This window comes from Vulpes vulpes, chromosome 3, assembly GCF_048418805.1.
Source record: "Vulpes vulpes isolate BD-2025 chromosome 3, VulVul3, whole genome shotgun sequence".
NCBI classification, from domain to species: Eukaryota; Metazoa; Chordata; class Mammalia; order Carnivora; family Canidae; genus Vulpes; species Vulpes vulpes.
The window spans coordinates 73,353,825-73,377,497 of NC_132782.1; the positions used below are offsets into that span (position 1 = coordinate 73,353,825).

At 41.7% G+C, this 23,673-nt stretch overlaps 1 protein-coding gene and 1 pseudogene across 3 annotated transcripts in view; one reads left to right on the top strand and one right to left on the bottom strand.

The window, feature by feature from the left end:
- TRIO (trio Rho guanine nucleotide exchange factor) overlaps nt 1-23,673 on the top strand; it is a 356,945-nt gene that overhangs the window by 117,241 nt on the left and 216,031 nt on the right. For all 3 annotated transcript variants that reach the window (XR_012000490.1, XM_072752731.1, XM_072752732.1), the window contains exons 2-4: nt 3,527-3,601; nt 14,807-14,921; nt 21,049-21,241. Coding sequence is in view for 2 of the 3 variants with exons in the window: in XM_072752731.1 (XP_072608832.1) it covers nt 3,527-3,601; nt 14,807-14,921; nt 21,049-21,241 (383 nt within the window). In the remaining variant the exon portion in view is untranslated. The remainder of the gene's footprint in view (nt 1-3,526; nt 3,602-14,806; nt 14,922-21,048; nt 21,242-23,673) is intronic.
- Nucleotides 5,560-5,999, bottom strand: LOC140598157 (SH3 domain-binding glutamic acid-rich-like protein 3 pseudogene; annotated as a pseudogene).

Genomic DNA, 23,673 nt, shown 5'->3' on the forward strand with positions numbered 1-23,673 from the left:
CTCTTCAGGGCATGGAACAGAATTTGCCTTTTTGATCTAAAGATGTTTCATGGCTGAGTTCTTCCTGCTTTTTATTAAAATTTATATGATGTATTTAATCTGGCTTTATGGTAAGTATACATGCTTCCTTAACCTTTTGCTTATTGGGTGTGTTTTTTAAAATGGAAATGAGATTAAGGTAATACTTAGGTGATTGCCATAACAGTCACACCAACTCAGTTTCTTTGTGGTTAGTTTTATATTTCTGCTTTTAAGAATTTTTTATTTTAAAAATTTTAATTGACTATTTTCATGAATTTCACATCTTTTCCTGTGACATATTTAACAAAAATACTGTAGTGAAAATGTGAAGAATTTATATTGTACATGTGTGTGTATCACAATTGAAGTGTAACATACTTCAACATCAGCTTAGTCCTGGATTCATGTCCCTTTCCTCTTCTGACGAGATGGTGAGTCTTAACCTAACTTAGGGGAGAACTTCAGGAACCAATAAACTTAAAGTATAGTTCCTGGAAACTAAAACATGAGAGGAAGTGAGTCTCTGGCTTCTAGTGGCATAGGAAATCGAGATTTTTTTGTCGTAAAGTTTTGTTTACTTCCCACCTTGTTTTCCTGTCAGTGTGCTGTTCTTCCTGTGGGGTGGGCTGGAACACGGCAGCTCTCACTTCCATGGGCCGCTCCTGAAAGGGTAGTAATAAATAGGTTGCTGCAGAGAGTCAGCAGGGATTGTTAAGAATGCTTTGGAATGCTCATGTAAGTCACGTAGTCCTCTTGTGAGATGCCAGCACCGGGATTAGGACATTCTACTTGTTGAGGGTTGTGTGAGGCAGGCTGGGCCTCCAGTGGGGCCCTTGTTTCTGTCGTGTGGGGATCCAGGACTACAGCCAGTGGTGGTCCTTTTGAGGGCTCTCCTCTGTCTGGCCAGGGCATCTGTTGGGGCAGAGGCGATGTGCCGGTGGTAGAAGCATGTGTTTTCTTACCTGGTAGCAATAGAAGGGGGATCATCTTTTCAAATCCCTGTAGATTGGGACCCACAGCTAACTCTCACTCCTTCCTACTGTACCTGTCATTCGATTTGCCTCCTCATTTGTCTGGGTTCCCTAGCACTCTGTGCTGCTGGTAGAACTTTTCACACGGTGCCTTGCCATAGGAATTTATAACCTTGTCTTCCTGAGGGCCTCTGTGCTGCCTGGTTTCCCTTGGTGTTGGCTCTACTGATGTGTCTGTCCACCACAGATGGAATTGAGGTGGAATCTTTTTCTTTTTAGATGTGTCCAGTGAATTACCTAATGACTGGCAATGAATTGCTCAAACGAGATTGCATCCATTCAAGAGTTTTGAAGGAACCTTAAGGATGAAATTGCAGAACTCTTGGCTCTTGTTTTGCCTTTTATAAATAGCTACTGTTTTTAAAAGCTTGGTGGGTTGCCAGCACAGAGGTTGGTACACTGAAAAGCAAAATGGTCTGATGATGTAGAAGTGTGGGTTCCGTGTTGAGCCTTTTCAGGCCCAGAGAGGTAATGCTGCTGCATCTCCTAGACCTTGGGGACCTCCTCAGGATGCATTTGCTGCTGTCCTTGGGCAGGGTCTCTAGTGACTGTCAATATCATGGTTAATCCTGTTAAACAGGGTTCTTGATATATATAGAAGTATTCTGCGGGCAGGAGAGACTTAATTAATCAAATCATACCAGTAATTTAGTCATTCTTTGCCTCTATGAATGATATATTGAGGAGGCTGGGTTCTGTTCTATTCCTCCCCAAAGTGCTGATGTTTGTTGCTTGCTTGCTTTGGCAGGCTGCTAACGTGGCTGGACTCAAGCTATGATTCTCAGCTCCTCTGCCCTGGGCTGCAACAAGAATCTTGGTCAGATACTTTGTCTTTAGCTTGGAGCTTGCCTTGTACCAGTGAGGCTCAGGGTAGAGCCGGAGACTGGAGCCAAGATTATACACAGAACCTGGAGCTCCCCGGCTCCTTCCGTTCTCTAGTCTGCTACTGAGGTTGCCCCGAGATGTGGCTGGTTCTTGTGTTGACAGCTCCACATGGCTCCGCTGGCGCCCTGTCCTGCTCCGCTGGCATCCTGTCCTCAGGCGACAGCCCCAGTCTCTGTGTTCCCAGTGACAGTCCCTTCTTACCAAGTCGTGTCTCCCTGCTTTGGGTTACTCTGCAGCCTTGAGACAGTTTTTTGTTTTTTGTTTTTGTAGGCTTTTTCTGTGGCAGGGCTAGTCCCCCAAGGGCTACTCAGACCTATCACAAGTGGAAGCCCCAGGTCAGTGAGAGAGTGCTTTCCTTGCTCTCTAAATCCAGATCTGCATCTTGCACTATTGTGTTACCGAGCTACCATTCTGGAGCGTTCTTGGTATGGCTTTGGGCAAAAACAAACAGGAAATAAGTGATGGGGCAGTGGTCTTTTATTTTTCCTAGAGATTGTTGAGTCAATAATGATAGTTTCTAGTTTTGATGAGGATAACCAGTATCTTGGACCAAAATTTCCTCCAGGAGAAATATCCTGAGGAATTTTTTAAAAAAGATTTTATTTATTTATTCATAGAGATGCAGAGAGAGAGAGAGAGAGTAGCAGAGACACAGGCAGAGGGAGAAGCAGGCCCCATGCAGAGAGCCTGACTTGGGACTCGACCCAGGGTCTCCAGGATCATGCCCTGGGCTGCAGGCCGCGCTAAACTGCTGCGCCACCGGGGCTGCCCCTGAAGAATTGTTATGAGCATGAACATTCAGGGCCCCAGACTCCCCTGTGGGCATTCGCCCTGGTGAGCTGGGCCACACGCGTTTAAGGCTGCAAGATGGATATCGGCTTGCCCTGAATTGCTTGCTTCATGCTTCTTTTCCATGATCTCTCCACTTGCCTTTGACGGTATTGGATGTGGGGAGAGTTGGTTCACAGTGAGAAGATGCACTCAGCCGCCTTCAGAATCAGGTGGCACTGGGACATCTTACCCACTAACTAGGGACATTCTTCCAGGGGGGCATGACCCAGAAAGCCTGGAAGGTTAGGGCATGAAGGGAGCTGTGGCCAGTCCCCAGCTATTTATAATTCCTGTTCTCCTCACTGCCACTGTTTATTTTTAACACTCTGGACTCCCAAGGAGGAGGCTTGGAGCTCCCCCTAGGGGCTTCAGTGTGCCACCAATCGCCGTGTTTAAAACCTGATATTGCTGCTTTGTTTGCATTCATCTACAGGATTCAGATGAAGATGTTTGAAATGATCTGGACTGGTTTCATGTCCTGTGTTTTTGGGAGCAGATTTTTATTGCTACAAATGGCCTCGAGCCTGCTTAGTACAGGAGCCTTTGGGTCTATGTGCAAATCATTGACATTAAAAATAGAAGATAATTCTGTGATCACAGTCTTTTCTTCATAGAATTCACATGATTTGAAATGATATTTCTAAAACTGATTTAATGGGTGTGAGTAAAGCTACTCTATTGGCATTGGATATGGTGGGTAAGAAGTTAAATGTCACTCAAGTAACCTAGTAATTTGAATTTTTCTTTATATATTTCAGGGTTTCGAAAAAACGATGAAATGAAAGCTATGGATGTTTTGCCAATTTTAAAGGAAAAAGTTGCGTACCTTTCAGGTAAAGTTAAACTTTTCTAATCTATGGTACTACTCCTTCTGATTGCTTCTGATACAGTGTTAGAGTCTGAAATACTAAACTAACTCACCTGCCACACATAGAAAAGCACTGGTGTTTCAGTGGATTTTTAATTGCCTTATTCTTGTAGCATTCTCCTGAGAAATTAGTGCTCAGTGCGTTTTCTTCTAGCAAGTAGGCACATCATAAGTCAGATAGCACTGGTGAGTAAAAATAGGTTTGTATCTGTCATTCAACAGACATTTGGTGTTTTTCCCTATTCAGTGAAGTAAAACAAATGATTGTTTAAAAGTCCATCATCTTTTGAAAGTGATGGGAATTGACCTGACTTGGATGAGTCCTGAATTTTTTACCTTGGTTTGTTGTTCCCTGATCTTGGAGTTCCTAGAACCCATGTTATGGACTATGAAAGCCCTAGTGATCTCCACCAACTGGGTCCTCCACTTACCTGTACAGCCTGGTGCTGGGGAATGCCTGGCCTCCTGCAGGTTGGTGACAGTCTAGACCAGCCTCTCAGGCTTTGGGGCACTTGACCTCTTTTCTGCACATTAGAGGGTCAGCTTTAGGGCTTTTGGGGCTGTTTCTTTGGGGGTTCCTGCCCCCATGAACAGAAGAGCCTTTGGGTATTTTACCTTTTTGGCACTAGTTCACTTTTTACAAAACAAAGGTTTGCAGATTTTTCTGCTCTGTTGTAGCAGGAAGTAAATGTGTGGACTCTCATGTGCTTTTAGACAGTCTTCCTGGATGTGTTTCCCTTGAGAATTTTTTATCTTTCTCAAACAGGCATAATATGCTGATCTGATGTCTCTTTTTGAACACATTTTATTTTGAATGTGTAACACCTCCAGCTGCTTTTATATGTTGGGTGTGTCTTTTTGGCACGTGGAACGGGGCTATATTAGGGTACAACTCCCTGTGGTGCTTTTCTACTCTCACCTCCATGGCCAGTGGTATTTCCTGGCACCCCTTGGAAATGTTTGATGATTTGGCTCAAGTGAATCTAATTCAAAACTCATTTGAAATGCTAATAGAAGTTCATGAGAAGAAGAAATGCTTTAGATAGTTGGGAATACATGTTTTAAAAAATGCCCCTCCTGCTTACAAGTAGGCCAAGTTTTAAAAGTATCCTTGCTCTTTTCTTTCCTAAGCACTTAGTGACAAACTGCATAAGGTAGACTCGTGCTGCTTTTTGTCAGCTCCTGATTTCGTTGTTTACAGATGGATTTTAAAGTTAATATGATGAAAAGACCCTGCTTATAAACAATAGAGGTGGCAGTGGAAGGGCTTAAAGCCAATTTCACATGTTCTTCAATTTTTATGTTTCAAGTGTGAGTCTGTAGTGAGAACACTTGCTGCCTTGGTTAAGCTCCTGGAGACACATGTCAAGAGCAGGGGAAAGCTAAGGTTGATGATTTTTATTTGTATTCATTCTTTATCAGGCATTTAATACAGTATATCTCATTTGATGTCATTTTTGTCTAAGTTACTATCCGAACTAAAACTATTTCCCTTTTAACTAATTGAAGAAATAAAATCATTTGTCTTTCGGAGTGCATCATGACTTTTTACTCAAACCCTAAATTCTGCAGGGTTAATTAAAGTTGAGTCTCTTTAGTTGGGAGAGAAGTTCTGGACTGCCCCAAACTAGTCCAGAACCATTTTTTTTTTTCAATGGAATGGGACATTTAATTGTCTCTAGGGTGTTCCCAGGATGGGGAATGCGGGGCCTTTGGCAGAGCCCTGGTTAATGGAACCAACAAAGGTGCCCATCAGCCAGTGCCAGGCAGGGTGGCAGCCTCAGGGCCTGGCTGAGGGCAGCCAGCACTTGGGCTGTTGCTTAAGACAATTTCTGAGACTAGTGGGTAAAGAATGTTGCCTTTGAATGGAGGAGAGAGGAGGAGAAGGGGCTTGGGTTGAGGGGAGAGGTTCCAAGATCAGAAGGCTAGGAATAACAGGGAGTTATAAGGTCCTTCATGGCCGGGCGATGCCTGGGGGATGTGGTGATGGAGCCCAGTGGGCTCAGGCCAATTTCAGGAACTCCTGCAGTGTGTTTTGTTCCACAGCCTCCACGAAGAGCTCATAGTCCCCACAGTACTGGTCCCCGTTGACAATCTGGGGTGGGGTGGCCTTGGGGTTGCCCGCCAAGGCTCGCATCTCATCCCGCAGGGCGTTGTCCTGGGAGATGTCCACTAGCTGGTACTGGCTGTGCTTCCCATCCAGGATGCGGGTCACCTCGCTCTGCTGGGACTTGATCTCGCGGGAGCCGGTGACCGACGTGCTTGTAGACGCGCAGGCCACTCGTGCTGCGGGTGGACGAGCGGGCCGACAGGTGGACAGACTGCGTTAGTGGCAGCTGCACGGCCTGGAGACCCAGAACCATTTTTAAATATTAGAGATGGTAGGACTTTCGCCAACTGGCTTAGTTAATGAAGTTGGTAGGTGCCACCAAGGCTTTATAGTATTTCCTACTTTCTGACCAGAATTGGCAAGTTTTGTTAGCATGATATCATTTGCTGATTTTCTTAGGCTTGCTGTTATATTATTTAGGAACGAAAAAGAAAAACCCACTAAATTAAAAACATTTGTTACTTGCATAGTGATTTCTTTGTTTGCAAAAGGTTTACAATGAAGGAATAAACTTTTGAAAAATTTATATACCTCTGATCCTGTTTTTTAAAATCTGTTTTATTGAGATATAATCTATATACCATAAAATCTGCCCTTTAAAAGTGTGTTATTTGGTGAATTTTAGGGTTTTCACAAGGTTGTATAACCATCACCATGGTCTAATCCCGGAGCACTTTGATTACCTCTAAAAGAACCCCATGCCCAATGCCCATTTCCTCTACTGCCAGGCTCTGGCAACTGCTAATCTACTTTTCTGCTCTGACCCCATTTTTAAAAGACTATTAGGGGATATTTATTGTACGTTTGTAAAAACTCTCCATGTGAGTAGCTTTTAGTAAATCTAAGTGGAATAACTAGGGCTTTGAAAATGCAGGCCAGAAGATCAGTGATTCCATGAGATACTTATAGGTCAAAATCTCTAAAAAACCCAGTGGGGATTCTTTGAAGTTGAATATTTCTGATCCTCAGTCTCATCTCCAGGTACTGTAGAAGGCATTCCTCACCGCATGTAGGTAAGACAGCAAAGTATTTACTAACTCCTGCAGGAGGTGAATTAAATGAGGTGATAAGCCTGACTTCATGCTTCAGGTCAGAAGGAGGAGCAGTAAAAGAAGTGTTTTATAGTTTATTTTTGACATTTAATGTGTATGTTAATATGTTATATATATAGTCCTAGTGTGGATATCACATATGTATGTATGTTTGTATGTATGTATGTATGTATGTATGTATGTATATAATATCAACCCTTTGGCACTAGGGGCTAAAATTTGGCCCTCAAAAGAACTCACAGACTACCATCAGAATTAAGAACACTCTTTTCTCTTTAACTTTTTATCATGAAACATTTCAGCATAAGGAGAGTGAATAGTACAGTGAATTTCCATGAACCATGGTCACTTCAATAGTTTTGTCATCTGTATTCCTTTAAAAGCTTTAGGAAAAAAACTTCAATACCATTAACAGACCTAAAACATGAGTAGTAATTCTTTAACATAAAAGTGCCAATCAGTATTCAAACTTCCCTGTTTGTCTGATAATTTGTTTCATAGGATATATGTGGCAATTGGTCGATCTCTCTGTTTCTCAATCTTTGGGTTCTTAACTCCTTCTCCTCCTTTTTATCTCATCTGCTTATGTTAATTATTAGGTGAGGAAACTGTTTTCCTGCAGATTTCCCTACATTTTAGCTTTTGCTGATTGTACCCATGAGTGGCCATTTAGTATGTTCTCCTTCCCCTGTGTTTTCTGTAAACTAGGAGCTGCATATGAGGCTTGATCAGACCAGCTTATATTTTGCAGGAAGAAGGCAAAAAAAATGGGTGGTGGTGGGTAGTTCTAGGAGCTGCATATGAGGCTTGATAAGACCGGCTTATATTTTGCAGGAAGAAGGCAAAAAAAAATGGGTGGTGGTGGGTAGTTCTACTTGGAGTTTTGTTGGGGGGAGTCTGGCTCTTTCTTTTTTTTATGGTGTCAAGCATTCATCGATGATCATGATTTACATCTAGTATTTTATCACAGTTACAAAATGGTGACATTCTAATTATATCCTTTCTTCTTTATTAGCTTGGATATTCTATAAAAAGAAGTGTCCTCTCATTGGTTTCTTGGTGGTCCTGAGAACACCATTACTTCAAGAAAAGAAGGATAAATTATTGATTCTTGTCCTTTGTCAGTTTTCAGACTAACAAAAAATGACCCTTAGTCATTTCAGACTGATAAATAAATAAATAAATAAATAAATAAATAAATAAATAAATAACCAACCAACCAACCAACCACAATGGAATCCCTAGGTGGTTCTGGTTTGGCGCCTGCCTTTGAAGCCCAGGGTGTGGTCCTGGAGTCTCGGGATCAAGTCCCATGTCGGGCTTCTCCCTCTGCCTGTGTCTCTGCCTCTCCCTCTCTCTTATGAATAAATGAATAAAATCTTAGAAAAAAAAACAAAACAACTTTGCTTTTTAATGTTTGATGCGTTACAATTAGTTGCAGAATTTTTTTTTTATTCTCTTAAGAAGTTAAAATTGTCTCATCTTTGACCAAATGGGAGTGTCTTCAGATTGGCTCCTGAATCCATGCACTGCAATCCTACAGCTTCTCTTTTTGCTAATGAGACAAGATGTTTCATACCCAGCTTTGTCTGTCCCTGTCCACATCTGGAACCAGCTGTTTCACCAAAGTGTGCTGGTTCCTTTGCATGGGAGAAAGGCACAGGGTGCTAGAGAAGCTGGCTGTTCCTAGCAGTTTCTTCAGGGAACACATCTGGGAAATGTGTGTATGTGATATTTTTTTAAAAAATAAGATGTGAGACGCCTGGGTGGCTCAGTGGTTAAGCGTCTGCCTTCGGCTCAGGGCGTGATCCCGGAGTCCTGGGATCGAGTCCCACATCGGGCTCCCTGCATGGAGCCTGCTTCTCCCTCTGCCTGTGTCTCTGCCTCTGTGTGTGTGTGTGTATGTGTGTTTGTGTGTGTGTCTCTCTCTGTCTCTCATGAATAAATGAAATCTTAAAAAATAAATAATAAAAAAAAATAAGATGCATGACTTTTTACTAAAGTTTTTAATTCAGATTTAGGGTTACAGATTTTTTTCTTTGATTTTTATATTTGTATCTTTTTTTCCTTATACTAAAAATCTAAGTTCATCAACATATTGCTTATTACATTGTAACACTGATGTTATTGCCACACTGTGACTACCGAATGTAAGCTAATACTTCTGTCATCTGAAGGATATATTCCCCTAGGAGCATACAGTCCTGTTACTGTGGTTTGTTTGTTTGGTTATTTATTTATTTATTTATTTAATATTTTATTTATTTATTCATGAGAGAGACAGAGAGGCAGAGACACAAGCAGGCTCCATGCAGGGAGCCCGACGCGGAACTCGATCCTGGGTCTCCAGGATCATACCCTGGGCTGAAGGCGGCGCTAAACCGCTGAGCCACCCAGGCTGCCCTGGTTACTGTGTTTTAAAAATCATACAGAATAGCCCCTCTCAGTATGGGTCAAATTCCTGCCAACTTGAAACTCCAGATAATGTGTTTCATTTTGTTTTATAGCTTATCGGCAGCCCGGGTAGCCCAGCGGTTTATCGCCACCTTCAGCCCAGGGTGCCATCCTGGAGACTGGGGATCGAGTCTCACGTTGGGCTCCCTGCATGGAGCCTGCTTCTCCCTCTGCCTGTGTCTGTGCCTCTCTCTCTGTGTCTCTCATGAATAAATAAAATCTTTAAAAAAAAAAAAAGCTTAAAACCAACCACCTAATCTTGGTTCAATATTAAGTAAAATGTGTACATCATTCCAGGGTTAAAGACTTTAAAAAAAAAAAGTACAAAGAAATGTAGTTCTTTTTCCCTGCCTCTTCTACCATGTACCTTTCTTCCACCAAAGGAAACTTTTTGTTTTTGTTTTCTTTAGTTTTTTGGTTTTTTCTTATACTTGTAAAATAGGAGTGCTCTCTGTCCATCTCTTCCTCTCTCCCCGCTCCCTGAGGTAAACAGTAATGTATTCATGGACTGTTTCCTCTGCTTGCTATTTCATTTTAACAGTATTCTGGAGCACAGAATATTAGTACTTACAGAGATTCTACATTCCTTTTACAGTTGTTTAAATTCAACTGTATGTACCATACTTGGTTCAGTCAGTTGCCTATTGCTAGACATTTGGGTTGCTTTTTTTAGAAGGAGTTTCTGGGGCAGAGCAATGTGGACATCATTCACCTTTGCAAGGGGGATATTGTTGGGAATGTGTGATTGCCCAGAGGTTTGCTGTACTGGGGCTACTGACCATAGTTCTTCTTATTCCAGTTTTACAGAGTTCTACATTTTCTGGAAAGGGAGGAGGCACCTCCCATCCATCTGAGATATTCTTGTTATGTTAGCCTCTGGCACAGTCTGAGGCCATAGTGACAGCCTGGAAGGTATCGCCAGAGGCTTTCCAAGTGCCCCATCAAAGAACCCCTTAGAGTTTTCATTCAAAATGCTCTGCAAACCGGTTTCTCATTCTGAGGACCATGCTGCAGGAGGCGAGCATGTGAGGAGGGTACAGGGCTGTGGAGCTGCTGGCCTTGGCTACCCCTAGAACTCCAGGGCCCACTGGACACCTTTATAACAGTTATCTTAGTTGACAGCGGACTTAATAGACTATAGCTGTAATTTCTCTTTTACGAGCCATACCTTCTTCAGAGCTTCCTTTGTAAAAGTCTGCTTTTCATGGTCATTGAGTTAGACTGCTCCTTGGGGGAGTGGGGCATAAAGAATCATTTTCACTGGTACTGTAATCTAGAAATTCAAATAAGGGCCATACAAGAAAAATACAGTTGGTTCACGGAGGTTTATATTATACTCCTCAAAGCAAGTATGCCTTCTTTAGAAGAGATGGATGAAAGGGGAGTTCTTAATTGATTTAAAGAAAAGGGGGCAACTCTGAATCTAGCTGTTTCTGTGGTCATTCTTGGCCATGCTGCTCCAGAGCTCATGTCTCCTGGACTTTGAACTTTTAGAAGAGAAAATAAGCATCACTAGGATCAAGGAAGGGTCACACAGACAGCTACAGCTATAATGCAAGACTTTCTCAGCTTGCTTTCTCATGGTGACAAGAACCTCAGTCTTTTTTAGCATTTGTGTTTGTTGTTTTGTGTAAAGATTGATTTATTTTAGCGGGGGGCGGGGGGAGAGAAGAAGGGACGGAGGGAGATGGAGGAAGAATCTCAAGTAGGCTCCACGCTAAGCACAGATCCTGGGCCTCCATTCCACGCTGAGATCAGGACCTAGCCAAAATCAAGTCAAATGCTTTAACCAGTTTAGCCACTCAGGCACCCCTACATCTATGTTTCTATACGAATGTTTGTTAGGCATGCCTGTTTTTAATTTCCTGATGCTGATAGTAGGTATTTTTAATTAACTTTGTGTAGAGTATAGATGAGGAATCCATTCATTCAGCAAATACTGAGTATGCTTTTTGTTCCAGTTTCATACTAGGCCTTGGAGGTATATTCTGATGTCAGTGAAAGACGTGCCTGTCTCCATAGAGCTTCCATTTAGCAGGCAAGACAGAGAAAGAAAAAGACTGTGTAAATCATATAATTTATTAGAAGGTGAAAAGTATCTTACAGAAATATAATGGGATATGGGAACAATGGTAAGAATTAAAAATAAAAGTGGTATTATGAACAAAAACTATACTTTGTTTCATTTGTTTGACTGAAACAGCATTGGACAGGCAGATACTCCTTAACGAGCTGCTAGTTTTGATTACAGACATGGAGCAGTCATGTGAGTCCTCTCATACTTAGACATATTGGACATGATATATGCAGGAAATGGATTTCCTGCCCTTTTCATTGTAGAAACTAAGGCACTGGATTTCTCCTCTCTAAAATGGGACTGCTGTGTGTCCCACCTGCCTCACCCTGAGGCTGCAGGTTGACATTACATCCACATATCCAACAGGTGAAGCTTTGATGAGCTGAAGTATCATTCTTGTTACTAGTTCAGGAAGAAGAACTTTAAAGTTGTAACTTTCCTGCTTCATAACCAGACAGTGTTCTCATTTGTGTGCTTTCTGGGTTTTGTGACATTGACACTATGTTAAATCTTGGAGAACACAATCCAAACATGCATCTGTGGCATTGACTTTAGGCTTCTTGAGGTTCAGAGGCGATTCTCCGAACAAATGCTATATTTCATTGATTCTCAGGTTGTTGTTTTTTTAAAACTGCATTGGGAGGGGTCAGCGGATAGATGATGGGCACCTGCCTGTCACTGACTACAACACACCCCAGATGGGACGATGTACCCTGATGCACAGAGGTTAGCAAGCGAAAGTAAATTTTTAAATTATTTAAATAGAGAATACACAATTCTTCATAAATGATTTTTGATGAAGTTTTAAAACTAGTGCGTTTTTTGAAGCTCTGTTCTGGGAAAAGGAAAAAGAGAAAGTGAAAAATTTTTTTCCTCTTCAAAGGCAAGTTTGGGTTTAAGTAAGTTTTTTGGGGACATAGGTGAGAGCCCATTTGGTGGATGAGCTTGCTGGCAGCTCTCAGGGCTCTGCTCATTGATGCTAGCTTGGGGAAAATTTCTAGTTAAAAGGTGAAGCAGTACAACAGGCATTTAGGACCTGTGTACACACTTGAATTCTATGTCAGCAGATTGCTGCATGCAGTGTGCACACCTTTGTATTGCCCACGTGAGTATCTTTGATGGGCAGGCTTTGGATTTTACTTTTTGCACCCATGGTGGAGCAAGCTTTCTTGCTTGAGGAGATCCAATGACCCCAGAGGGAGGAGAGTCAAACATGGGTCATTGTTATCCAGTCTCCCTACTGAATCAAATGTTATGTTGCATTTTAAATTCAGAATGGTGGTCCAGGAAAATGTTAGAGGTTATTCTGTTTATCAAAAGTGGGGTGAATGTTTTAACCCAAATATCATACTTTATTTGTAAGAACTCAAATTTCTGTAATATATGTTGATCTGCAGTATATTTATAAGATTTTATTTGAGAAAGAGAGAGAAAGAGCACGAGTAGGCAAAGGGAGAAGCAGACACCCCGCTGAGCAGGGAGCCTGACATGGGGCTCAAACCCAGGACCTTGAGATCATGACCTGAGCCAAAGGTGGACACTTAATTGACTGAACCACCCAGGCGCCCTGAACTGCAATGTTGTTGATCAAGGAGATGGGTTCTTTTTGGGAAACTATCAAAGATGTTGGGAAGATTTTTTAAAATTCTGAATTGTTGTCTGTCTTATCTTTGGGATAAGAGGTATTCCCCAGAACTAGGACCATTGATTTTACTCTAAAAATTCTTTCTAATATTTCAGAATATCATTTGGTGATGGCATTTATAACAGTACCTTTCATTCATTAAAAAGTTTAGGAACCGTCATTCAGTTGTCCTTCTGACATTTTTACTACTTTAGAGAGATTTAAAGCCATTAGTGGCTTTAAATTTTGTAAGTTTTTGTCAGGGCGAAGCTTATGTTCTTTTGCCTTTTTTTTTCTTTTTTTGTAATTTCATTTATTTTAAGTAATCTTTATACTCAATATGGGACTCTAACTCATGACCCTGAGATCAAGAGTTGCATGCTCTTCTGAGCCAGCCCCCCACACAACCCCACCCCCTCCCTGTCTTTATTTAAGCTCTTTGAGCATTAGTGTCTTTAATTATAAAGCCGGAATGATAAAACAATGTCATTGTAAAAAAAAAACAAAAAAAAAAACAACAAAAAAACAATGTCATTGTGATGTTGAAATCAGAGCAGATGTAAAAAAAAAAAAACTTGATACTATACCTAGTATTTTTTAGTGGCTATGATTTAGTGTTCCCATGTAATATGTGAATTACTGGATTTATAAATAATTCAACACTTTTCTACATTACATGACTTTAAGTACATGTGGATCATTTTAAGTGTTCAGAATCAAAATTGAAATTATTGTTCAGAGGGACTATTAATCATTCTTGGAAATTGTGAAAATCTGTATGTAGTGAAATGTGTTTTAAAATCCCAACATCTTGTGCTGAATCCTTTTTTGGCTTTTCTAAAAGGAAAGAATCTGGTTTTCTGTTGTTAATGTTTGCTTGCTTTTTAATTTTACCTCTGTTGATGAAGTAAATAAGATGAGAACATAATGAAGAGCTTCATGTTGTGACTTGAATTTTGAGGTCAAACTGCTTAGATGACCAGTACTGTAAAGCTAAGGAAGGATTCACTTGGGAAGGCTAGATTTTCCTTCTCTGTTTTGTTTTCAGAAAACATTGATGGAACTGATAACATATATCTGGAAATTTCACTAAAAGTGTTCAGTGATAGAACAGACCTCACTGGGATTTTATGTACGTTCATGAGGGTCACATCATGCCTATGACAAGACAATCACTTGAGATTTGTACTTAGTATGTAATGTAATTTTCCTAAATTCAAGCTAATTTTATTCTGTCTTAAAATTCTTAAATGCCACTTTCTTTATTTTTATGTGTGGCTTTGTGTGAGAAATAGATGAGGCTTGACTGTTGGGGTCAGGTGCTGCCCTCGAGAGAGGATGCCCTGGGTCCCAGGTAATAGAAAGTCTTCATCAGCATCAAGTGTGGAGACCATTCTTGTCTCTTTGTCTTCAAGACTTACAACCTAGTTTGGTTGATAGCAAAGAGAAAGTTTAGAATGCTGGGGTGGAAGGAGGGGGGCAGTGTGAAGGAGTACAAGAGGGTCTGGGGAGACATGAGGAGGCTGTGATTTAAGGGCAATGATGCCCATATACATGGAAACATTCTCCAAACCTGAAACTGAAGTAGGAGGAAACACATAGGAGGTTCAAAAGACGAGGCCTTCTCCAATGGCTTCCACTCAGACTCGTTCTTCAGAGTCCTGGGGAGGGAATGAAATAGCCCAGCTGCACCTCACCTGAAACAGGGACCCTTGCTGTTTGCACGGTCCTTTCTGGCCATGCAGTTGGTGGAGGTTTAGCATCACATGAGTGGCTGGGTGACCTCCAGTGGCATGCAGAGTCCTGTCCTCTCTTGTTTGTGTCTAAGTGTGCTCCAAATGCTTGTTTTTCAGGTGGCAGAGATAAACGTGGAGGTCCCATTTTAACATTTCCTGCTCGCAGCAATCATGATAGAATACGACAGGAGGACCTCAGGAGACTCATTTCCTATCTAGCCTGTATCCCTAGGTGAGTTTTGTGTGGTTTGTGGTTTGTCGCTCTTTTGACTGTTCCAAAAAATGGGGCCCTGTGCTCTCTAGAAGCAGCTGCAAGTGGCTGGAATTCTAAGCAAACCAAACAGGGCAGAACTAAAATTGTAATCCCTGTGCTTAGCTCTAATTTATGATGTTTACAACACTTCTGGGTGTGGGGATGAGAAGGTACGAGTCTTGCTTACAGAGCTTTGTGTGGTGACGGTGGGGCTGGGATCAGGATGTGGTACCTCAGGTGCACTGTCCTTGGTGAATGATACCAAGATGTCATGCCCTGCAAGACCACCAATGGAATGCCAATTCTGTCTTCAGGCTGATCTTCAGTTTTTGAAAAGCATCCTCTTGATTTGTGGCATGAAGTTTGTGAGGCGTTAAAAATCATTTTTAGCTAAGATGCTAAGTTAGGGAATGCCCATTCAGTCTGAGACCCCATTAGTGATAGTGGGATCTTTAGTGTGGATGCTGAAGAACGCCAAGAATAGGCAAGGCTTTATTTTCTGGATTATTTTTTGGAAAAGAGTATACTGCTGTGATATAATCCAAGGACTTAAACATGCCTGTGATAAGAAATTGTATGCGTTTGGGCTGGAGGGGTGCTTTCCTGTGGTGAAAAGGAAAGGCATGTACTAAAGGCATAAATGATGTGCTAGCGCAAGCAACATCCTTGCTCTAGCACATTGTTCAAATTAGAACGTATAGAAGAAAACCTGGTCATTATATACCAGGCTGGTATAGACAGTAACATTAATGAACATGTTATGCGAGAAAATAATAAAAGATGGTCAAGTAGCAGTTGTAATGGCTTCTTAGAGGTTGAGGTGAGTGTGATAATGTCTGCAACAGCACATGGGTTGGGATACTGCTGACCTACTTCAGTTGGCACCAACCAGGGAAGACAGCAGTGCCCGTTGGTAACCCATCCTTTCTGTGACTAAGGAGAGTCAGCTCTGGCTTTTGACTGCCTAACCAGCTGAGCAAGTTAGTGGGGTTTCCTGTTTGGGCATCTTTTATGAGAAAACCATCACTTTGCATCATCAGTGACAGAGCGCTAGAGTCTTACGTACATGTATGGAAAAGTTTACTCTTTCCTCTTACTTTGGTATTTTTTGGGCTGTTGAACTGTTGAAATTGTAGAATTAGAAAGGGCTTTAGAAATTCTAGATTACTCTATCATTTATAAATAATAGCATATTTATAAATAACCACTTATGGAGTTATTACTGTGTACTAGGTACTGTACTAATGATGGAAGAAGAAACAGAAATACAGAGGACAATGTAAAAAAATAAATCTGCCAATCAAAGTGATATGTGTTGTGTAGTGGAATAATGGAATGATTCTCTATGATTTTGGCGACTGGCTTTCTGGTTTAAAAATTTGTGTTGGGGATCCCTGGGTGGTGCAGCAGTTTGGCGCCTTCCTTTGGCCCAGGGCGCGATCCTGGAGACCCGGGATCGAATCCCACGTTGGGCTCCCGGTGCATGGAGCCTGCTTCTCCCTCTGCCTGTGTCTCTGCCTCTCTCTCTCTCTCTGTGTTAAAAAAAAAAAAAATTGGGGATCCCTGGGTGGCGCAGCGGTTTGGCGCCTGCCTTTGGCCCAGGGCGCGATCCTGGAGACCTGGGATCGAATCCCACGTCGGGCTCCCGGTGCATGGAGCCTGCTTCTCCCTCTGCCTGTGTCTCTGCCTCTCTCTCTATCTCTCTGTGACTATCATAAATAAATAAATAATTAAAAAAAAATTGTGTTGATTGTAACTGTTAAAAATTTTTTTTGTTTCGTTGATATGGTAAAAAGAAATTGACGCAGGTATATTTTGGATCATCTGGATGACCCACTTAAACTCACAAAACTTCGTTATGGTGGGCATCCACAAAAGTAGTGAGACTAGTGTAGCAAACATCCACATACCTGTCATCCAGCTTTAGTGATGACCAGATTTTGCCAGTCTTGTTTTTCTCTGAATTTTCCCCCATAATAAAAAAAAAATCTCAAGCCTCCTATCATTTATTAATACTTAGGCGTGTGGGGTGACCCCCCTCTGCTGTTGTGCTGGTGACCCCCCCACAGCTGCTTCATTTCACCTCCTAGATTTGCTTTTGTATTTATAATTCCAAGTGAGAAGAGATGTCACTTTGCTTGTCCTTGGTTAACGATAAGAGAAATGAGATTTCTTAATCATTTAGTGCGTAAATGATATGTTTCTCAAGTGATAATGGGGAAATTTCACAGTGGTCTGAATGGAGAGAAGTGGCAACAGAATTCCTGGGTCTGCCCTGACCACACAGGAGCTGCTCTGTCCCACCGTGTGCTTGTGGCAGGAACATTGTTTTGTTACAGCTGAACAGTATGGTCAAGAAAATTGTTAGCAAATTAATGGTGTGTAAAAAAATTTTTTTTTTGACTTGTGAGTTTGCTTGCATTTAAGTCTGATGTTTTATTGCTGTGGTAAAGATCATCCTGGGGGTCGAGAGATTTCTTTTCCTGTCCATTACTCCTGACAATATCTGTGATGCGAAGGTAGCCTTTTGCCGCCCCTCAGCTGTACAGTTGCAGTTCCTGCATTCCCAGATGTGGAGAAGCACCCCATCCAGAAAGCACAGGCAGCAGAATCAAACTGGCTGTGACCTGCCACCAGTTATTTAGCTGTTTTTATCAGTTTTCTGATCTACGAAATATGATAGTAATGTGTACTTGTTGGGATCATTTCTTATGTATGTGCCTAGTGGTGCCTGATGCATATAGTAGCTTTCTCTAAGTATGGTAATTTCCATCTTTCCTATTTGCTCTTCTGCTTTCCTTCTTTTACTTTTCCTTTTGACATGTGCTCGAGAAGCCGGTTATCTGGTTTTTCTTTTGCATGGCCTCTAGTCTGCCTCTTAAAATGTGGCCCTCAGAGGTAAGCATAAGTGTGATCTGAGCAGTGGTGAGTAGTTTGAGTATTATTACTTGGGTCACCTTCCCTTCCCTTCCTCCTTTCTTAAAAAAAAATTAAAAAGCATTTGGAGTAATAGAAGGATGTTCATAGAATTAATTTGCAAGGAAACTTTCCATTAACTATGTGTAGGAGAAGCAAGTGATTGTAGAACTTCCTGCTATAGTTGGGATTCCCACACAGTGATGAAAATAACATCAGTCTTGGTACATCTCTAGGTGTTTGTTGCTCTTACTGTTTCTTTCTTTTCTTTTTTTTTTTTTTTTAAGATTTTGTTTATTTATTCATAGAAACAGAGAGAGGGAGAGGCAGAGACACAGGCAGAGGAAGAAGCAGGCATCATACAGAGAGCCTGACGTGGGACTCGATCCAGGGTCTCCAGGATCATGCCCTGGGCTGCAGGCGGCGCTAAACCGTTGTGCCACTGGGGCTGCCCGCTCTTAGTGTTTGAATTACACTTAAACTAATTATGTTTTAGAGCATTTTGCTTTCTTTAGAATGATTTATAGTAGTTATGTGGATAAACCTCCTCAATTCTCTTTTGTCACAAGTGAAATAATGTGAGGCATGCAATTGGTTCTTTTTTTTTTTTTTTTAAGATTTTGTTTATTTATTTATTTGAGAATGAGGGCTTAGATCACAGAGGGAAAGGGAGAGACAAGACTCCATTGAGCATGGAGTCTGACGTGTGGCTCAATCTTAGGACTCTGAGGTCATGTCCTGAGCTGAAGGCAGATGCTTAACCAACCGAGCCATCCAGGCACCCCTAAAATTTTTTTTTACCTCACAGATAAAATGAGATTTTTAGGTAAAATTGCTGAAATACCTGCTTGATAATCCCTTGTTCCAATGAGCAGTATCTTTCAGGTAGAGGAGTGACATGGATCCCTTCTGCAGAGAGCTGTCCATGATCATTGGCTGCTCATGAATGGAACTGAGTTTGGGAATCTTTGCAAGTCACTGCTTTCTTAACAAGGACTGGCTTTTAACTGGGTAAAGACTGATTGAAAGGATATGCACTCCCAGCCCAGTTCACTTGTGACTTTCCTTAACTAGAAGTCACTGGGTGGTGGGTTCAATTGTGGAGGAGGGTGGATAGTGAGGCCTGCTGTAAACTGGCAAGCTCAGGCACCTTCTGGTTGTGGCATTCTGTAACTTGTTCCTATTGTCGAGCCTGGAGTTATTCAGGATTCATTTTAGCTCCTTTCAGGTGGAGGGGCTGTGTAGGGCTTTGCGAGGAGAGACACAGGCTGCCTGACAATTTACCCTGATCTGGTGAAGGCCGATGTCTGACATGCAGTCCAGCAGACAGCACCCACTAAGGCAGTTGGGCCTGGCGACAGTGTACGGTCTCCTGCCTTTGGGTGTGTGTGGCCCCAGGTAGAGCATCCGGAGTAGAATGTCTTGGCTGGGGCAGGCTCCCTTTGCTGTGGCTGGTCTTGCCAGATTGGAAACCCAATCAGAGCCTGAAGAGGCCCAGAATCCTTCATTTCAGTGACTTGGGAGATCCTAGGAGACCTTTCTGAAAGGTTTGTTTGTTTCTAGGACGTGTGAAGGAGGTCTGTGCTGTGCTGTTCCCTGGTTCATGGCCCAGGACCTGCTGGAGACAGAGAAAAGTGATATCCCAAAGGATGTGTGAGCCAAGTGTTCACTCATCTGAAGTTCATATTCATACAAGGGTTCCAGAGAGGAGTTCATCAAACCATTCCTAGCAGTTTCTGCCTTTGAGTGAGAAGCTAGGCTGCTGACCAGTCTGTGTTCTCTTGGTGGCTTTCCACACCATGTTCCTAGCACCTGTGCTGTCAAGTACTCAGGTTCTATTCCTACAGACCTTTTTTGTAATTTTTTGGTGACCTGCCTCTTACATGGATGTAGCTGTGATAGGAACTTTACATGTGTGAAAGTTGGAGCGACTGTTGCTATGATGGTATGCTTTGAGGAAGAGAATGGCGTTCACGTGGGGATGGGGAGGGAAGGGTGAAGGAGTGAGCTTATGCAAGAGAGCATGAAATTGGTTTTAATTTGGACTTAATTTTGGCTTTTTAACATTACTAATGATAATTAATTTTCAGAGTCTTTAATTTATAAACTATAACTCTGAATTTATAACTATAAATAGTTTTTAGTTTCCCAAGTGATTCCCTGGGGCAAAAAAATATTCAGTGTCTTTCCTCTAGGCCCAGCACATTGACCTGGGGTGAAAACCTGAACTTGTCATTATGCACTTGGGGTCTTAGGTGTGTTTCCATGTATCTCACACACAGTTGTGACCTGGCTCACGTCTGGCACTGGAATCAGCAGCCTGTATGCACTGTGAGTTCAGCACAAAAAGGATCATGGTTGGTTCCTAAGTGTAAGGTTGTGCAAAGCCTTCCTCAGAGCTTCCACGTGAACACTGAACTTAAATGCTTAGGGACACCTTGACTCTTGACTTTCTTTATTGCAGAAGTGCATTACATATATTTCCTATGTACTCAGGGGTTGAGATTTAATAAAACTAATAATTTTTATTGCTTTATCAGGGTCATTGTTAAGAGAAACTGGCTTTTTTTTGTTTGTTTAAATTTGTCAGGGCATGGAGGGGGAGAACACAGAGGCTCTAGTACTCCCTTGGCCAGTGCTGAGGGCTAGCCTCATCTTCCACATGGTCTTTGCATCAACCAGTGCAACCAGGCTGAAAAGGCAAATAAGTCTCGGTATTACTGTGAAAATCTCTTTACCCCAAAGAGCCTGCCAGCAGGGCGCCAAGGACCCCAGGGATCAGTGGACCACACTTGCAGAACCTCTGAGGTAGCTCAGGGGCCTCAACCTGTAAAAGGGGACAAAATGGAACATCGAAAAGCTCCCACCATCACCAGGGCACTGGTGCAGGTGGTTTCAGCGCCTGTGATCCAGGATTTCAGCTGCTGTTCGTTGGTCTGTGACCCTCCCCACCTGGGCTCTGCGCACATGGTGAGGAATCTGTCCCTGTCAGTCCTCACCAAGGACCTTCACTGTAATAGTTACTAGACAATGTGTGTGATCATTTCATACACAGAAGACGAGAAAACCCCCTGCCCCTCCAAGGCATCAGTGAGGGACGTAGTCAGTCTCACCTAGTGGGACTCTGGCCAGAGAAAGAGTTGCAAGGTTTAAACCTGTTTTGTTTTTTGTTTTTTTTCTTTTTCTCTAGTGAAGAGGTCTGCAAGCGAGGATTCACGGTGATTGTGGACATGCGTGGGTCCAAGTGGGACTCCATTAAGCCTCTGCTGAAGATATTGCAAGAGTCCTTTCCCTGCTGCATTCATGTTGCACTGATAATCAAGCCAGACAACTTTTGGCAGAAACAGAGGACTAATTTTGGCAGTTCTAAGTTTGAATTTGAGGTAACTTCCATGTGTAGCCAGACCAGTTAAACCAATAGGTGTGGTTTATTAAAAGTTGACTTTTTCCTCCTCATTTTAGATAATAGATTTTTAAAACCACATATTAAATGGGAACTGTACATCTTATGTACCTATGGCATGTAAAATTAGTTATGCAGTAGCTAATTCATAACAAAACTAGGTGCTTTGATTATATTTTCCTCCTGGATCATTTCACCCCAGAGCGATTTAGGTTTCAGATCTCTTGGTTTTGGAGGTTGGGCTGCTGAGGTGTAAGGCACATGTGTACCACAGAAGGAGGTTCCCTCAGATGGCTTGATGTGGCTTCAGATTCATTATCATTGCCTCAGCCTTGGAAATAAGGGAAAGTTAGGGAGAGATACCCAACTTTACGTGTCTGGAAGAAACTACATTTTCACCTTGTCCTTCGTAATGGAGAGAATGATCTATTGTGTATTTGTTCATCAGTTATCTCGTTTATGAAAAAGGAGATACTCCTTTAAAAACTATATAGTTCTGAGTTCTGCAGCATGTAACGTCGCTGTTTCTCAGACAGTGTATGAAACCAGCCTCAACCTCCTCACTTACTTCCTTTTCCGGTGTCACCTTCCTTCAGCTACCAAGGCTCTGGCCAGGTTTTGATACAGTTAGTATAATGAGATGATGATGGGAAGATTGAAGATTCTGGCCAGCTTGAAACCTGATTCATGCCATGTTCTGGAATAGAGTGTTCTCTAATAAGATCTCCTAAGTTTTGGTTGAATAAATTGTGTTGCTTCTAGGAAGTTTGCATACACAGTAGGATTCAGGGAGTGGATTCACGTGTGTTGAGGGGAACAAGACCAGTTGTAATAAGCACATCACACAATATTTAATTCTTAAGCTTTATGTTCCATGTTTATATTTCAGAGTGTTTTTACATGTGTGTTTACTTATATTTTAAAATTTCTTTCCATGGTACTGATTTTCAATCTGAAATCTGAATTTCATTTTAATTTGAATTTGAAACTGTGTTCAAGAGATTTAGGTAAAAGATGAAACCAGTAAGTCACAGCTAAGCAGTGAGTTTGGAGGGTAATTTATTGGGTCTTACTATTTTTTTTTTTTTTTTTTTGGGTTGGGGGTCTTACTATTTTTTTGATGGAGAATTTAAAGTGTGTTGCTTTTAATTATACATGTTTTTAGCAGAAATAGTGGTTTATGTAATACAATGCACATAAGGTTTTGCTAGTCTAATTTTGATCCCTCACTCTGGGCCTTTAAATTTACCAGCTTTTTCTATTGAACTTATTGTCTCTACGTTGTCACCAGCCTCTCTCTGTGAAGTGATTAGTTCCATGAAGGTTATTAAAAGTTTGGACAGATGGAGTAGGAATGAACCTACAGCGACCTTGCAAATAGAAATGCAAGGACTAGGAACAGCCTCTGTTTCTAGCTTTGTTGCTCTTTGTAGGTTCTCATGCCAGCCAGCGTGGAGTGATGCAATTCTAGGTTACTTTAAGGCTGGAGGTGACAGAGGTGGGGCTACACCAGCCTTTCTCTGTTTATATTTTGGTCCTTAGGCTATAAATCTTTTTCCTTTAACTTCATCTTTGCATTTAATGACCCCTCTCCCACCCCCTGTGTTTTCCTTGAGGCACCAGTATTGATTGTAACCCTGTAACACATGGTACAGGTAGGGTGAGGTTTGAGACTTTTTGCTTAGATTATAAAGGACTAAAACTCCGTAACTGGTAGGTTGGAATGTAGTGCAAACTGAAATGTATAACACTTCCAGTACTCAGAATTGTGGCAGATGATTGCAATGCATGAAACATACCCTCCGTCTTTAGCTTTACAGCAAAAGCTTTTGCCTCCCTTTCTGGCTAATTTTTGTGTATTTTAGAAAGTTTTAAAAAGTCGTTCATAACCTATCATCGACTTGAGGTGTAGGTGTAGGGTAGGACAAGATGAGCTGTGAGAGTGTTCTGATTGTTCCTATTAAGTGTTCTGATTTGTGTTCTGATTATTCTTACTAAGTGTTTATCACTTAATAAACAGCTTACAAACACATGTCCTTAGAGGGAGGTGGTACTTCATGGGGTTTTGGAAGCCCATGAGTAAGACAAGATATTGGATTGATTGTAGAGAGTAGGAGGCTTCCATAGGGTTTTCTGTTGTGAGATGCTAGAGTGGTACGGATGAGAAAGAATACATTGATGAAAGTAAAATTTCTAAATCAGCTGCTCTGTATTGCAATTTAAGACATTTCCCAGTTAATGTGCCTAAGAGAGCAGGTTAGTTTCCACATTCTTGGAAAGAAATCTCATTTCTTTAGCTCTCATGAGATACAATGTCCTATAATTTTAGGTATTCTAACTAACGTTTTGCTCTAATGGACTTCTCTTTCACTGACTACTGGTAATGTTTCTTTCATCGACATTTGTTTTTTG